Source organism: Phalangium opilio, unplaced genomic scaffold (genome assembly GCF_054372755.1).
Source record: "Phalangium opilio isolate 3A_F unplaced genomic scaffold, DU_Popi_V2 ptg000232l_1, whole genome shotgun sequence".
NCBI classification, from domain to species: domain Eukaryota; kingdom Metazoa; phylum Arthropoda; class Arachnida; order Opiliones; family Phalangiidae; genus Phalangium; species Phalangium opilio.
Window position 1 is genome coordinate 2,016,899 of NW_028324223.1, and position 17,671 is coordinate 2,034,569.

At 33.2% G+C, this 17,671-nt stretch overlaps 2 protein-coding genes across 2 annotated transcripts in view; both read right to left on the reverse strand.

The window, feature by feature from the left end:
* The window catches only part of LOC149612750 (BTB/POZ domain-containing protein 10-like), a 73,095-nt gene extending 61,197 nt beyond the window's left edge, over positions 1-11,898 (reverse strand). The window contains exons 1-2 of the mRNA XM_089858351.1: positions 11,805-11,898; positions 11,153-11,324 (exon numbers count right to left, since the gene is read on the reverse strand). Of these exons, the coding sequence (XP_089714477.1) occupies positions 11,153-11,277 (125 nt within the window). The 5' untranslated portion in view covers positions 11,278-11,324; positions 11,805-11,898. The remainder of the gene's footprint in view (positions 1-11,152; positions 11,325-11,804) is intronic.
* Positions 11,899-12,222: 324 nt separating this feature from the next.
* Positions 12,223-15,728, reverse strand: LOC149612752 (excitatory amino acid transporter 3-like). The gene is made up of 10 exons (XM_089858250.1): positions 15,095-15,728; positions 14,889-14,968; positions 14,613-14,823; positions 14,344-14,551; positions 13,801-14,279; positions 13,548-13,677; positions 13,259-13,492; positions 12,851-13,045; positions 12,660-12,791; positions 12,223-12,597 (listed from the first exon to the last, which is right to left on the reverse strand). Exons 2-10 carry the CDS (start codon positions 14,922-14,924, stop codon positions 12,381-12,383), a joined length of 1,842 nt encoding a protein of 613 aa, XP_089714376.1. The 5' UTR covers positions 14,925-14,968; positions 15,095-15,728; the 3' UTR covers positions 12,223-12,380.
* Between the last annotated feature and the right edge of the window lie 1,943 nt (positions 15,729-17,671).

Sequence of the window (17,671 nt, forward strand, 5' to 3'; positions counted from 1 at the left end):
AAGAGTTATTATAAAGTTCTTCGATATCATTTCGCGTGACCACTTTTGGTTGGTATAGTTATAGAAACATTTTTAACATAAGAAATTATTAAAAGAACAGTAAAAAATAAATCTTTCAACGTATAACGTATGTATGTATTGACTATCTGTTAAATTCGATTCGATATTTAACTTCAAAGGTTAATTTACTTCTATTGAAAGAATTAATAATTTACAAAACGGATGAACTTATTATTTTTTATCAAGAAATTTTAGCAAGTGCTAATTTCTCGGTGTTAAAAGGGTTTATATTTAGAAATACCTTTTAAAAGTTTAAACTCAAGGAATTCCGTTTTGAGAAAGGGGTAAACCCGAAAAACTACGAAATGTAATTATAGACTAATGAATGTTGTCGATTCGGGTTTCAAAATTAAGTTTCGAGACCACGAAATATTTGCCCCCCAAAATAAGAACTTTAAATCGCCAATTATCTTTAGCAATCTTTCTAAATTGGCATTTTAACCTTAAAATCATCTATAGAATTCTAAAACAACTATATACGTTTATTAGGTCTAAAGAAAAAACTTAATCATTCCAATCTATCTTATAATTGCTTTGAGAAAACATAGTTTCCGATAGTTGCAATAAAATTACGGAAAAAAAAAGGCTTAGCAATGCGAAATTCCTATCTGTAATCCTAACGATTTGAACTTCACGTAGACACGTTTTACGGTTGGTAAAAACAAGCCGTAAAAATTCTAGTAACGTTTCAAACCGAGCGAAGGGGGCTTTTCGAAATAAAACCGCGTTGAACCAAAATTACCACCAGAACCAGATAGGATGGGGTTCCTAATCGCCGTGCCTAAACTAAACTTTAGCGGTAAAAATCATTTTAACACCCTTGAAAGAAATATAACCATAACGCAAAAAGAACGCTTAAATTTAGGGCAATTCAAGGTAGCGACATCTTGTTTTTGTTTTTTTTTCCATAACGACAACTGTTATCTTTACGACAAGGCATTAAAAGAACCGCTACTAAAGTTCATCCCATTACGTGAATGCAGTAAACTGGAAACTTAAATTTTGAAATTGGGATAGAGGTCAGTACAGTCGGATATCATACGAAAGTTTGATATTAAAAGGTGTTTAATATTTTTTTGGTTTTTTTGTCGTAATAAAAGTGGGGATTAGGTTGTGTTTAAAGGGGTAGGTAAGGCTTACGGTGCTGAATATTTGGTTTACTCTGATAACTAACTAATTTTACTATCATAATTAGGGGCAAATTAACATACGAAGCTAAAGTTTTTATGGTTTTCTGGAAGTTATAATCTTGTTCATAAAAACAACCCATATTTAGTAACCAAATTAGGTTTTTTTTTACGATGTTAAAATTCTATCCACATGAAAATAAAAATTTTGGGAAATTCATTTTTTATAAAAAAATTTCTATAAACTTGTCAAAATAATATTTCCACGGATTTCAATGGATTTTTTGTAGTTGAAATTTTCATGGAAAGGCAACCCGAACCGATACAAAACCTATTGTTACACCAACTCATATTGACACGATAAAAGATGAAGATTTCAATGTACTATTTCAAAACCTAACTTATATAGCGAATATATAACATTTCCCGCGCTTTGCACAATGGTAAATAAATTACCATATTTCTGGTAAACATATACATCGATATGTACGAAATTTTAAATAAATGAATAAAAAATATTGCAACGATACCCATCAGCGTTCATGAATCACTCCAATTCCATTTCCAAAAATAAAAGATAAGAATAAGACACTTACCTAGAAAGACAAAAATTAATTACGGTTAATTAATGTTCATTAATTAAATTAAAATTAAAGTATCAATTCCAATCAACATCTCGACCATTTCTTAATAAACAAACACCGTTATTTCACCTTAACCAAAAAAACCAGAGTTCTCCAATAAATATTTTTTTTTTAAATTCGAAACAATGCAAATTACCGTAATAGAGTTAAGGACAATAGTTGAGAGAGACTGTACCTTTATTGGAAATCAATTAAGTATATTTAGAGAAAGCGGGTAATTGGCAAATAGGGGGTGGGGGAGTTGTAGGGGAGGGGGGTTGCTAATATGTAAACGTCTTTAGCTACCGCAGATTTAAGACAATAGCAGCAGCAGAGGGAGGGTTAAATTTTGCCAAAATACCAACCAACACGGCCATCCGTAACTGCAACGCGATAATTGCGGATTTCAATACTTAAACAATAGAATTCCGGGCAGTTTATGGCTTAGATTTAAAGGAGGTACATAGTTTTGTTCGCACTGCGACTCGCAATTCAATCATTAACTCGAACCAAACATAACACTGGAATTACTTTATAATTAAACTTACTTTATCACAAAATATTTAAATAAATTAATTAATAAATAGAGATTAAAATTTTGGTATATACACGTACGACATTAATTTTTAAATTTTAATCCCGTAAGGCGACAGGCGCGACATAAAATCCTCCACAACTTCGCACGTACAAAATACATAATTAATATTATATTAATGAATAATTTCCATATAAAATACTAAATAATTTACAACTTAATTTCAAATAGAACCAGGCACTGAAAATAAATCATAAGCTAATAATAAGGCGCTATAAGTATATTACAAGCATAACACAGGGATCCCCGTTTGAATTATAACAATTTCACCTCAATTTTATACGATAAGACGATTTTAATGAGAAATTGTTTCAAAAAAAAAATGTTAAACCACCGTGAAAAAATCTATTAATTTTTTAGTTTGAAAGCTTATTCTACAAGCCGTGTACAGGGTTTTCATTTTAAAAAAAAACTATGGTAATTATAGTTTACCGAAGTACAATCATGCACTGGGATGCATGGTAAGTTCTATGGGAAATCAGTGATATCAATCAAGAGTCCAAAAATGTATTTAACATCTATACTTAGATGACCACACCGATTTTTCCTCCACCCCACAAGGGTCATGTACCGAACACCCCGGCCCTTTATGGAATGGACAGACACACCTTGTACACAAAGTATAACGTCATTACTTCAAATTTCCAAGCTGCTGTTTCCAAGTGTCAAACCTTATTCTAATGTATTTCTAACCTGGATTGGAAAAACAGGAATCCCTAGCTTGGTTCTATTGTCAATTAAGGTTAGTCCTTAAAGAGCCTTTGCTGCCCAATCTTTAAGAAGTAACAGCTGTTGGATTTCAGGCAAAATTTTTACTTGGGGGGAAGGGAGGGAGGGTGGGTTAGCCTTAACAACGGGTTCCTTTTTTAACTCGAGCCTAAGGCCATTATTTAAGATCAAAAAAAAAAAAATTCGGTAATGTACTAATGATCTCTGCGTTATAAGAACCAAAAAAATGTGTATTGAATTTTGGGGCCGTGTTGAGTACACCTAAATTTAGATTTATGCGTATTACGAGAAGGTCATCTTTTAAAGTAAAGATTTATACAGTTCTGGGTTAATCGGAATATAAGTATTATGTACCGTTGCAAAGCTAAGAAATAGGGCTATAACATATTCAAATTAAATTATTATATCTCTCATAGAACTGAAGTTTAAAGGTGTCAACTAAATAAGAAAGCCCATTTTAACGCTTTGGAGAGGACGTTTATGAATTAAAATTTGCTTAATTACTCGGGCTCTGATTATTGTAACCCCCAAGTATTAGGTATCGTTGGAAAGCTAAGACATAGGGCTATAACATACTCGAAGGAAATCCCTGTATCTCTTATAGAACCAGAGTTAAATGGTGTCATGTAAGTAAGTCCATGTTAACGCTATAGAAATTACGTTAGTTAACATTTTGCTTAATTACTCGGGCCCTAATTGTCGTAACCCCCAAGTATTAGGTACCGTTGGAGAGCTAAGAAATAGGGCTATAACATACTCTAAGGACATCCCCGTATCTCTTATAGAACCAGAGTTATAAGGTGTCATGTAAGTAAGCCCTTGTTAACCCTATGGAGAGAGATTTAAGAAACTTTTCTGACATACAATTTTAAACTTGCCCGACACCAAACTTAATTCAAAAACACCCTCTTGCACTTCCGCAATACACTTATTAATACTAAAATTAAAGCAAACCCCCTGAAAATACGTCAATATTAGATACATCCCCAACCATACTAAAACACGGGCACTGAATATTTGGCCAATAATGAAACCCACGTATATTTACTTCTCTGTATATAGAAATGCATAGAAAATTACATAATACATCCTCTATATAAATATATAAATATATATATACGTATAAATAGAGGCGCTATCCAGTCTTCCATCTGAGAGTGATGATATACATCGCGTTAACTCCTCAAAACTGACAAGGTCCCTTGACATAAGGACCCAACTAAATTTATAATACACTCAAATATTAACTTCAATGCAAAGTAATATTGTCTAATCTAATATCTTATACCATAATGAGACTTCTATTAATATAAGGCTTCAATGGAATACGGAATAAACAAGAATACGTGGAATATTACCAATGAAATGAACTTTAATTTCAACAAACATTTACCGAAGCGTGTACCGTTTTAAAAGGACGTATTCGAGCGTGTTTCGGGAACTCAGAATTTCTGTATTTTCAATTGGGAGTTTATACTAAGTAAGAAGTTGATTTTAGTTACAGTTAACGTTACCCGTACACGGTGTTAATTCGGGGTTGAAATTGTATTGGAGACAATAAGGGCAAAATTTCAGAAATCAGTTAAATAGAGTTTCCTTTTGTGTACATTTGTATTTGAACAATAGCCCGATTCCAGAGATAGTCGCGGGGCAAACGAAAAACGTACAATAAATTATTATAATATTATCGAGTAGAGTTCATGAACAGTTTTTAATTAAAATTAACGGCGTTAAAATCGGTTGATAATTAAGAAAGTTTGAAATTAATGTGGTCACGTGTTCGCAAGTTTGAAATTAATTTAGTCACGTGTTCGCAGGTTTACAAATTCCAAACTCATTTCATTTATTTGTTTTGTCGATCGCGACTGATTTAATTTTATAGATGTAAACTTCGACCTTTTTAAAACCAAATCCAATTAAAAATGCGCTCATCTTATCAAATTAAAGGTCATTCTTAATTAAAATGAACCCCCCCCCCCAGTTTCACCTTTAGTTTCAAATTAATCGTACCGTAATTTATTAAACTTAAATAAAATAAAAGGGGGAGAAAGATTTGATTGTGGTGGAATTTTCATTGGGCATTCCGCAAATTGCGAATCCTAAAAATCACCGATGCAAACTTTAATAATCCTTCAAAAAGGTCAAAATCTGTCTTTGGGTAAATGTCTGAGCGAGCGCGGTTAACACGGCGTATCTTTATAGTTTTTCCCACGGGGTCACCTGTCAGCGTTATTGAAAAAGGGTTACATTCAGACTTATCAAACGATACGGGGACAGGTGAAGCCACCCGATTCTAGGGTCAGAACTCTAGGGACCAATTCATCCAAAGGACACACACGGAGAGAGAGAGAAGGACACTCCATTCACTACGCACGCGTCATCAAGGTGTCCCTACTCCCTAACCCCAACCCCCGGGCCATCCTTTCACCTCCAAACTGAACCCAAGAAGAGAATTTCAGTCCCTTTTCAAAATAAACCATTCCGCAGAAAACTTGAATGCAAATACGTCTTAACACTTTCAAGAAATATTCCCCCAACTTTTTCATTACATTTTGCACATATTCTAATTCAATTACAATCCTGATACTCGGTGCTATTACTCTACTGAACGCCTATTATCTAATGGTATAAAACACCCCCCCTCTATCTATTCCAGAACAAATTAAGATATAATAACAAACTGATCAGTTTTGCCTTAGCCAACACGCCTTAATTTAAGAATAAAGTCGAGTTAACACATTTTCGTATTTAAGTTTGCCCAAATTCTGTGTGTGTGTCGGTGAGACGGGGTGGGTCAGGTAAGGTAAGATTTCCTTTTGCGTGTTGAGGCATCCCGCCGCTTGGTGGCGTAGCGAGTCCTTTTCAAATAGAAAAGGCCAAGCAAAACCCCCTTAACCTAGGTTAGGTTCCGCCCGCCTTAAGCCGAGAACTAGCTCCGGTCCGGGAGTCCCTAGCTTGTAGGAAAATGACGCTTCAACCAAAGGATTGTAGGAAGCTGACTGAATTCATCCCCCCACCCTCTTCAAACTCTAAGAGTACTTTGATCTTTTCCTGGAAATACCACAGATTCACCCGAATTCGCTTTCAAATACGCCTAAAACCTCGGTACTGTTGCAGTACACTGTTTCACGATAGGCTATTGCCTTAAATTAATTGTAATTGGCTGATTTGAAATCTCCGTGACCTTAGCTTTAAAATGAAATAAACCGCGTTGAAATCGGACAGTAACTAAGGAAGTTGGAAATTTTTCAAATTTGAAAAGACGAATTTGAAATTCAAATTGAAGTATTTAATATTTATAATCCGATCTCAGGACGGTTTAGCTATTTTAAAGTTGATACTGATGCTTAATCCAAATCTATAAATACTACCAATAGAAAACTGAGAGAGTTGGAAATTTTCAAACTTCCACTTTAACAAATTTGAAATTTTTCCAACTTCGTTAGTTACCGTCCGATTTCGACGCGGTTTGTTTCATTTTAAAGCTCCCAATATAATCCGAACAATATAATTAACAAGTTAATCAAATCTCCCTAATCAATAAGTAAATATAGAAATCAATATATTAAATACGCAAATTTTAAAAGGTAACCCTTAGTAATTAACCATTAGATATAACCAAAGGCATTCAGTCTTATTCAAAAGGGGGGGAAGACGGATTTTGCATACAAATGAAGCTACACTCTAACCCTAAAACTACTCCATTTTCCAAAATCCGTACTGGAGATTACATCAGAATCAAAGCTAACCATACTTAATATTTCAAGTCCTTAACAATCAACGTAACCCCTGCCTTTAAACCCCGTGGCACTTTCGAAGTGAGACGGCTACATAATATAATTCCCTTCCCCAATATGCTAATAGGATTGGTTCCAATCCAAGATTACATCGATATACTCGGTCTTATTCGGGTTCAAGGTTCAACTTAAGTTCATAGCGAGTTCACTGTTAAATATTATTAAGCCTAAAGGGAGTTACATAATAAATCAATTTTATATTCGAGTACACATTTTGACTCTACTGTCAAGTTAAGTTGACGAAAAAAATTAATATAAAAGACTAAAAACAATAACACTAAAGGGTATTTAGGAAATAAATTCCTTAAGCCTTTTTAATTTATTTAAAATATTTCTTACTTAGTAATGACACTAATACGCTTTTCCCGTATTAATTTCAAGGAAAATATAACGCGAGCTGCCACTACTATATATAAATAAATTTAAGGTCTTCGGGTCAACGTCGGATTTAATTTCAAAAGCCTTAAGGATTAACGTTGCCCAAAATTAATTAAAATTAAAATATTAACGATGCTGGGAATGGATTGAAGTATATTCATACGCGACTACTTGTTGTAATACCGATTGATTATTGGATAGTTGGGGGAAAATGTGGCGCTAACGCCGTCTATATCCGTAGTTCGGCTGGGCTTTCACCAATAGCACCGCACTTCCGGTTAAGCTATTATAAATTAACTTCCGGTTAATTCATTATTATTGTTATTATTTATATAAATTTTTATATTAAAGTTTAATCAACTCAAATTCAAAGGTCATGGATTTATACTTCGAAACAAGTAGTACCGAATTACAATATTATATTTTTTTAAATGGAAACCCATAATTCAATGTTTTTCCCATAATTCAATGCTTTTCCCATAATTCAATGCTTTTCCCATAATTCAATGTTTTTCCCATAATTCAATGTTTTTCCCATAATTCAATGTTTTTCCCATAATTCAATGTTTTTCCCATAATTCAATGTTTTTCCCATAATTCAATGTTTTTCCCATAATTCAATGCTTTTCCCATAATTCAATGCTTTTCCCATAATTCAATGCTTTTCCCATAATTAAATGCTTTTCCCATAATTCAATGCTTTTCCCATAATTAAATGCTTTTCCCATAATTAAATGCTTTTCCCATAATTCAATGCTTTTCCCATAATTCAATGCTTTTCCCATAATTAAATGCTTTTCCCATAATTAAATGTTTTTCCCATAATTAAATGTTTTTCCCATAATTAAATGTTTTTCCCATAATTAAATGTTTTTCCCATAATTAAATGTTTTTCCCATAATTAAATGTTTTTCCCATAATTCAATGTTTTTCCCATAATTCAATGTTTTTCCCATAATTCAATGTTTTTCCCATAATTCAATGTTTTTCCCATATAATTCAATGTTTTTCCCATATAATTCAATGTTTTTCCCATATAATTCAATGTTTTTCCCATATAATTCAATTGTATACTAATATAAAACCCCGATTATCGGACAGACATATATACGGTCAGTATTAGGTATCGTTAAGACAATTTTCCCATCTTTGTATGGAGAAAAGAAACGCAATAAATACATCCCCAAAAATAGACGAAATTACGTCGTAAAATTGGTGTAATAAATGTCGCAATTTTTGGCATTCCCGGGGAAATTGGAGCCTTGGACTCGCGTTTAAAAGACAAGCAGAGCAAAAGAAAAATAAAGAAAATAATATCGTCTCGGCACTTATCAACCTTAAACAATATTAGATTCAAATGGAATGTAGCGTTGAATGCCATTACTCCCGAAGAAAACCTAAACCTAAGCCTAACTCAATCATAGAATGGAATTTCCAGAGAAAGAAAAAACTAAATAAATAGAAATAGAAAATAAAGGACATTTCAAATTAATTCTAGGCGAGAATCTAAAGTTACACGTAAAGAGACTGTGTGGTCCTATTTTTGTTCCCTCTCTATAACGATCTTATTGTAGAACAATAAGAAATCGAATACAATTGAAAATATTATGTGGCTGGTTTTAGAATTAATTTAAAAACACTTATTGACATAAAAATGTTGTTTGAAGTTGTTGATTTACTAACTTGCTTAATAATATTATAATCTCTAATATGGTCTATTAATATATTTTATTGTCCCGTGTAAGTTCTACTTTAGTCTATTATGGATTTAAGCACTATATATTAGCTCTAAATTGGTCTATTTTGGGTTTAAGCGCTATATATTAGCTCTAAATCGGTCTATTTTGGGTTTAAGCACTATATATTACCAGTAAATTGGTCTATTTTGGGTTTAAGCACTATATATTACCTCTAAATTGGTCTATTTTGGGTTTAAGCACTATATATTACCTCTAAATTGGTCTATTTTGGGTTTAAGCACTATATAGTACCTCTAAATTTGTCTATTTTGGGTTTAAGCACTATATAGTACCTCTAAATTTGTCTATTTTGGGTTTAAGCACAATATATTACGTCTAAATTGGTCTATTTTGGGTTTAAGCACTGTATATTAGCTCTAAATTGATCTATTTTGGGTTTAAACACTATATATTGCCTCTAATGTGGCCTATTTTGAGTTTTAAGCACTATATAATCCCTCTAAAATGGTCTATTTTGGGTTTAAGCGCTAAATAATCCCTCTAAATTGCTCTATTTTGGGTTTAAGCACAATATATTACCCCTAAATTGATCTATTTTCGATAAAAATGCATTCAAATTTAGTCTAATTTTACTTTAAAAATAAAACTTCAATTCCAATTTAATTTAACCCATCTTTAATTAATGTCAAATTTAAGTCCGAAAACAGAATGAAAAAATCATTACGAACTATCCAATTAGCATAAAATTAAGCAAGCACAAAATTTTAAAGGGAAACTAACCTTCTATTTGTAGACATGTTAATCCCAAAAACAAAAATATAAATAATATCCACCAAATTTAACACAAATATTTTAGTAAAACCATGATGTCATATGAAATGGTAGCAAAAAACACGTGACACTCTTAACTAGGTAAAAAGTAACAATATTTTGGAGGGTATCAAAATTCCCCAAAACACGTGTTGAGAAGACGTCTTCAAATTGAATGGGGGAAAACTGGGTAGGGAGGCTCTAGCCAATCAGAACGCCGGGATTTACGCGAGGGGGGATAGAGTTACGCGAGGGGGGATAGAGTTTCGCGAGGGGGGGGGAGAGAAAATCCATACCAGGAAATGGATGCTCTAGACTAGAGAAAAGCCAATGTTTCAGGGGCAAAAGCTAGCTCAGATTTCCAAGGAGGTTTTGGGTCTACTGGGAATTTTGGTCTACTGTCTATGGTATGGTTCTAAGAATAGGCCATATCTTTTAACCCCCCTCCCCCCCACCCATCTTTGAGAGCCTTTACTCGGAAATGCGTCCATTAATTTGCATAAATTTGGTTCATGAAATGTTATCTTAATTATGATTAAATAAATTTAATTTCATTTTAAATTAAATTAATTTGGTTTAGACTAATTTTAGTTGATGATCAAATTATTTAGATTAATTTTAAGTTCAGGGTTTCAAAGTTAACTTCCATTAATTTGAGAGCCATTACCAGACTTAAATAAAAGAAATTAAATATAATTATTGAAAAGTTTTGAAGCCAAGGCTTAACCCAATTTTAGAACGGCCATAAATAAAACTCTTCAATATATTTTGAAAACCTTTTAAGCCGTCCTAACTGAGTCCCCAGTCATCTTTCTAACGCAATAATCTCACTCAAAACAAACATCCCCATCCATATTTCAACAACCTCTCAATCTCAAAATATCACTAACTTGTTTACAAGTTTGACGTGTTTAAGCCTTGGTTAAAATTAAAACAAAAAAATAGGCCTAACATAACATAATAAAATATAACAAGGACATTTTAGATGTAGGCCTAGCAAAAGTAATTCAAAATTTGTTATCTAAATGATAAAGGCTTATTAACTATAGAATAATGGACTAACGGCACCCCATGTTATTTCCCCATAGAGATTAATACAGTCGAAGGCAGAGCGCTGCCATTACTCTATATAACCCTAAGAAACTTCAGTACCAGATGCATTTAAAATAGGACCATTTATATCTCATACAAATAAACAAACTTCAAACCCTTTTCTATTAAAATTACTTCCAATTTCTGTTAATTTTTGGCCCTCAAAATGTTTCAAACCCGCAAAATAGATCATTTGCGATTTCAACCTAATTTTAAAGTAATAAATGGTTTAAAAACTCACCCAGTTCTGTTCTTGTACAGTCTACCACGTCGTTCTTCGTGAGAAACATCAGTTTCAGTATCACTACTGCTGTTATCGTAGTTTCTAGAGGCTCCACAATGATCGGAACTTTTACGGCCGCTCATTACTATTTGAAATACTTGATTTCAACATTGCTGTTTGATTTGGCCAACTACAACCGGAGAATTTGCGTTAAAAACCTTCCCAATTTAATAAATATACTTAATTTAACGATAATAAGTCAATATTTAATTAGTTTTAGACCTAAAATTAGGTTAGCGTTAACGTGGGACGACTAGATTAATGGCTTGATGATTAACCCCACCTCACAACTCAAAGAATTTAATTTTGTGGGTAAAAATAGGTTCCTAATGACACGTTGGCCCAGAACACTTAACAGACAATAGTTTATAGTGTCTAACTGTTAAAAAAAACGATCTTAGGTTGGCAAAATGTCAACTGTAAGGCCTATTTTTCATTGATACGCTTCTAAGCTTCTTGTTTGTGAAGCCGAGGCTTAGCGAAAAATGTCAGAAAAACTTAGTTATTAAGCTTATTTTGAGTTTAAGAAAATTATTGGAATAATATTAAGTAATTATACTAGTAAGCTGAACGTTTAATTATTAAATAGGCTTAAAATTAGTTAAAATACCTCTTAATTAGACGTCCGAAAACGCAACTTCTCACACACAACCGTTCACACGAAGAAAACTTGTTTACGGAAACGGGTGTACGATTTGGCAGGGCTGAACATAACCCGACATTAAAAATTATTTAAAAAAAAAACATGTTAGAATTCTTAAATAAAATCTAAATTAGATTAAAAATTAATCAATTAAATATAAAATTTAAAATATATTCCTATAAAAATGTTAATAAGTGCTAAAATATGTGAAATATCAAGTCTTTTTTCACAGCACATTCAAAGACAGGGACGGAAATGAGGGCAAGACATAAGACTGAATTCTCTCAAGAGAAACCGCCATTTTTTGAATTCAAATCAGTTCGTGCTTGTCTTTGCACAGGAGATTTGACAGAAAAGATATCATTTCGTTTGCATGAAAGCTTGAATTTTTATTAAAAACGCAAGCGTTATTAGGCCTAATATAATTAATCTCTTTGGTTCGGGGATAAAAACAACAGAACAGAGCGAAAATACACTGGACTAGTCACTCATGAGGGTTATCCGTATTACATGTCTTACACTATGACACAGTCCTCAATCACGTCACACATCGGTGAAACGTTCGCAGAAAGTAGTTTCTCCGTTAGATTCAGAATCGGTCGATGCTCGGGAGTAGGTTTTTGGTATGAACTGATTGTTAAGTTTGTCCAAGTTGTACTTGCCGGGATCGCTATTGCGCAACTCCTCCGTGCTATAATGTTGCGTGACTGAAACAGCAACTGCGTCACTGATGACGTTTACAGTTTCTCGCAGTCTACCCCTAGAATAAATATGTTCAACCTTATCACCAATAAAACCCCAAGTTTTATCAGACTGACTTACCCTATCCAATCAAGGGATGACAAAACAGCCAATTGTTGAGTTGACATCTGAACAATTAGTAACTGATGCATGTACACTATCCCTTTGGTATGCAATGTTGATGACGTGAAACTCAGAACAAACGATAATAAACTAAATTATGGAATACATATCAATTCTTGAGACCGGAAATAGTTTTTTACCAAACTTACCCAACGTATAGATAATGTTCCAGATTCAACTCGACACCGGACAACTGTACTAAGAACAATGTTGAAACGGCGCTATAGATGGCGTCACCGTCTGAATTCAAGGCCGACCCTAACGGCAAGAATAATCTGGTGACCCTCTGGTCCACGGAACTCTTGTCTTCCAAGCATTTCATACTGAAGGGTAGACTAGTGGCTCTATTGCCAAAGAGAAACAATCTAAAGTCACGATCGTTCCTGACCTCTGACCCCCTTCCCTTCTCTTCTTTACGCTACAGCAACACGACGTAGTTCAAAGCCCGGGAAACAGGTGAACATAAACCGGCACGAAAATCGCCACCTGTTACCCGTCGCGTTCAGCCCAACACGCGAACAATACTTAAGCCTAACTCAAAGATTAACGATAATTACCTTGATTTGGTTCCGAATACAACTAGGAACGGTGCCCAATTGTGTCTCCAAAATACAAAAGGGTTCTTTCTAATTAGAAACCAGTAAAGTAGAGACAAGGTCACGACTCCGTGTAACAGCATGGCCGAAGCCATTGCAGCCGCAAATCGAGCCATTTCCATGGAAAACGGGTACACCTCCCCGGTTGACATGACGTCAGTTAGAGTTAGAAAGAATACGCCAATAGGAAAATACCTTAATTATAGTTAAAAATATGTTCTGAAATATGATTAAGTTGATAATTACTTACCACATAATGGCTTGGGACATTTTAATCATGATCAAATGAAGGGCAGTACAGAAGCTTTCAACCAGGATTACCAATTTGTTATTGACGTTACGCGAGGCAATTCCAAAGGCGGCGTGCATTGCAATTAGACCTACGCCAATTAGAAACGGCAAATTAGATAAATTAGGACCCCCCACTGGCGTTGCGTTGCGTGTAAGTCGTGACTAGATCATTCCCCAAAACAGAGAAATAAAGTTATTTTAAACTACGTTACCCAATAAATTTGGACCACTTCTGTACACGTTAAGAAATTTGGTTGTTTCAAGAACGTCCTTGACAACGTTCCCCGTATCTGTCGTTGACGTTGTCGTTACATTTTCGTTGCCGGAAGTAACGTTGAAATCCGTTAAATTCGACGACATTAAGTAGGCCTTATCCATTTCTTCGAAAAATTCAAATGGACTTTCGGTTATACCGTCATCAAGGATTCTACCCAGGTATTCGGTGATAGGTGATGACGTGGAGTTAAATGTATCGTTAATTACGGATGACATAGTAAGATTGGTAATTAAGTCGTAATCGTAATTAGTCATTGGTAATTCCGTCATGTTTATGTCGGTATTAAATGTTTCCGTCGTGTACATTTCGGTAGTTACCGTCGGTTCGTAATGGTAACTAACGTAATCCGCGGTAATTACAACCGTTTGACTATGTTGGTAGAATGCTTGGATTAAATTCTCGGGTAGTAGGTTTCTAGAATAATTAAAGACAATTAATTAAGTTAATTAAGCGTAATTAGTATTGAAAGTAAACTAACCTAATGAAATCCAATAAAATTGATAACCAATAATTATCATTTTGGACATAATCGTTTGTCTTGGCGTTCAGTAAATCCCAAGTACTCGGTTGAAAAATGAAGACACTCAATACCCCCACAATGGCCGACATTAAACTGGTAGTTAAGTAAAACAGTAGAATCCTGAGGGACATTTTACCAAGTAGATTCGCCGGAAGCCTACAAGTTGCTGTAAACAATTAATTTAATTAGCCTTCTTAATTACTAGCGAGTAATTACAGAAAATTTACCAGAGAATGTAGAGGACACTACCAATGGTAGTATAATCACTTTGAGCATGCGCGAGAGTATTTCGCCTGGCAGTGAGAACAGTACCAGGACCGTATCGGACATCAGGACATCGTGAGACGATAATCGAATGAAACAACCGATACCGATACCAGCACCGGTACAAATTAAACCCAAAGCTGGTACAACATAAACTCGAAGCCATTTGAAAACCTACAAGAATGAACCATAACATTTTAACAAGTAAATAAATAAATATTAATTTGTCAAATATGAACCTTTCGAGCTCTTGTTTGTGAAGCGTCATTTGCCATGGTATAAAATACTCTACAAAAGGCAAAAAGAAACCTTTTCACATCTGAAATGATCGAAATTTAAAAAGAAAATCAAGTTTTAATTTAAAATAAACTAGGTTGATATTATGGTCAAGTACATAGATATTCTATTGCCAAAAGGCGAAAGACTTGTCAAAAATCTTTCTTACCAGCTTAGATATCTTACTCAAAATGACTATCACGAATAGAGCGGCTTTCTTTTGATTGCTCGTTTTGGGTCGAAGGGGGACCTACCTACTCGAAACAGGTTCAAAAGCTTTATAAACCGAAAGAAAGTTTTCTCTTCAATTTCGAATTTTGAATTTTTTTGATACAACCAATTTGTCTATTTCATGAAATAACATTAACATTAACCATCGTGTACCAATACTAAGAATGCCTGTTTATTAGGCATTGGAATTTAAATAAAAACCGGTTTTTATTGGCCTTTCTAAAGTTGGGTTTTAATATATATATAGTCATAGTTTAATGAAAGTGAAATTGGTTTGAAATTTTTTTCGTACTAACAAAAGAAACAACGTTTTTGTATTGTGTTCGATTTCAGAAAATAACACGTTTTATGATGTAATGTCATTGGAAGGTCACGAAATTAATGGTTTTGTTTAGATAGCTACACGAACGGGATATGGTAGTATTATCCTCCTATAATGTAGTGGCTTTCCCCCAACCCTATCTGAATTTCTTATTGTAAAATACGTAACTTAAATTGAATTGTTAAACATTCGAAAAACTACTAAGTTATAGGTGGATAATACTACACTGTCCTCAAATAACTAATCCACTCTGTACCGGCGGCGCGTACAAGTAGTTTCGGAAAGCGTAATTAATTTACAAGTACGCTATAGTGTCGCCAACATGCATGAATAAATTTGCAAGTACCCTATAATTTCCTTTTTTAGTTAACATTAACCATTAACCCAAGGTTAATAAAATAAAATTCCTAAATTAATTGCCTGTTGGTTGGTGGTGGTGGTGTGAAAAATACATCCTGTACTTATTTATTACCTATTGTGTTCTTAAGTTTCCAAGGGGTCGGACACTTTTAACATTTTTTTTTTAAATTACTTATTAAATTAAGAAGTGATTTTTTTTCATAACGTTAAACACCCATCTTTAAATCATTACCCATCAATTTATTTCTTCTAAAGAGGTCAAACGGGGTCAATTGATATACGCCCTATCTTTATCACCTTGAATCACGATATTTTAAAATTGGGGTTTTATATTTTAACTTTGTAAGAGGTGATTTAACCAAATATGGATGGGATGGTACGTTTGAAGCTCGTTCAATTATAATTCCAGTTATATTTTTTACCTGATCAATTTAATCTCAACTTTAATCCCTGACATTTCAAATTCCCTAACTAAGTTTCGCGGGTATTCCGTATTTTCCTGGAAAGCTATTACTTGTAAACTGTTTTGGTATTTTCAAATTGAATTTTAATTTAAGGCGTTTCTTTTAGCGATAAATTTTTAAAGTCAGAAAATTTATTATAAAAATATCGAAAAATTACCCAACTTACCTGAAAATTTCGGTTAAATTTGAGAAGATAACTCGGGAATTCGGCGCGAGCTCATCTTTCTATAAAATAATAATAATAAATGAATTATTTTCGGTTCAAGTCTCTTATGGGCTGTGGGAAATCAGTATTCCACGGGGGCAGATGTTTCTTTAACACGCCAGAATATAAAATACACACGTGACGTGACGTCACGAAAGGTCGTGAAAATCGTAGTATAAAACTACTACGGAATTATATTATATTACCTTACAATACAAATATCCAAATTGCTTATAATTTATTTTCAGCGTCCAGTTTTAAAATTAAGTTAAAACCGATGACGCCATTGAATTTGGCTCGTTCAGCGCTTTAAAATGAGTATTTACTCGACTGGGTTACGATAAAAATTAACATTTTAATTAAAGTTAATTGAGATTAATTAACTTTAATTAAACTATGGCTTGTAGGTACTCGTTGGAAAGGTATTGATGCGGCGAATACAACGGTGGTAATTTCACGCGTATTTAATAATCTCACGTGAAATTATTTTCACTTTTTATTCTTTAGAGTCTGAAAATCTTACACTTAATGCTTCACGGATTACTTTGCTTATTTTTTTTTCGGGTTTTTTTAACAAATAATGGAAAACCAAATCAAGTTATAAAACAAAAAAAAGACAAACACATTGTTTTTTGGGGGTAAAACTATACTACGTATTTAAAAACAACTTAAATAATTAAGCAAATAATGTAAAAAGAATGAAAAATTTGTCAGGGTGGCGTTTGTAAAAGATACAATATAAGAAATAATATTTAGTTCAAAATTTTGAACTAAAGTTTAAATTAGAAATACAACTTTTTCGTAATTCCGTTAACTACGCACTACTCAGTGTTTTAACACACGTGTTACGTCATATTTCCTTTGTTTTTTACATTAAAATGTACAGTATGTGCTTGTCACTAATTTTTTAATTTTTATTTTTTTTTAATTTTTAAATAAAATATTTTATTACAAAAAAAAATAAAAAATTATTTTTGTAAACAAAATATTTTATTTTAATTAAAATTTTGTTCTACCTTTTTTATTATTATATTTAAGCAACTAACTTTGATGGAAAAAACACGTAAATTATTTGATTTCTAATATATTTTACTACACCATAAAATATTATTCAAATTTAGTAGAATTCCCCCTAAAATTTAGTAGAATTCCCTCCAAACCAAA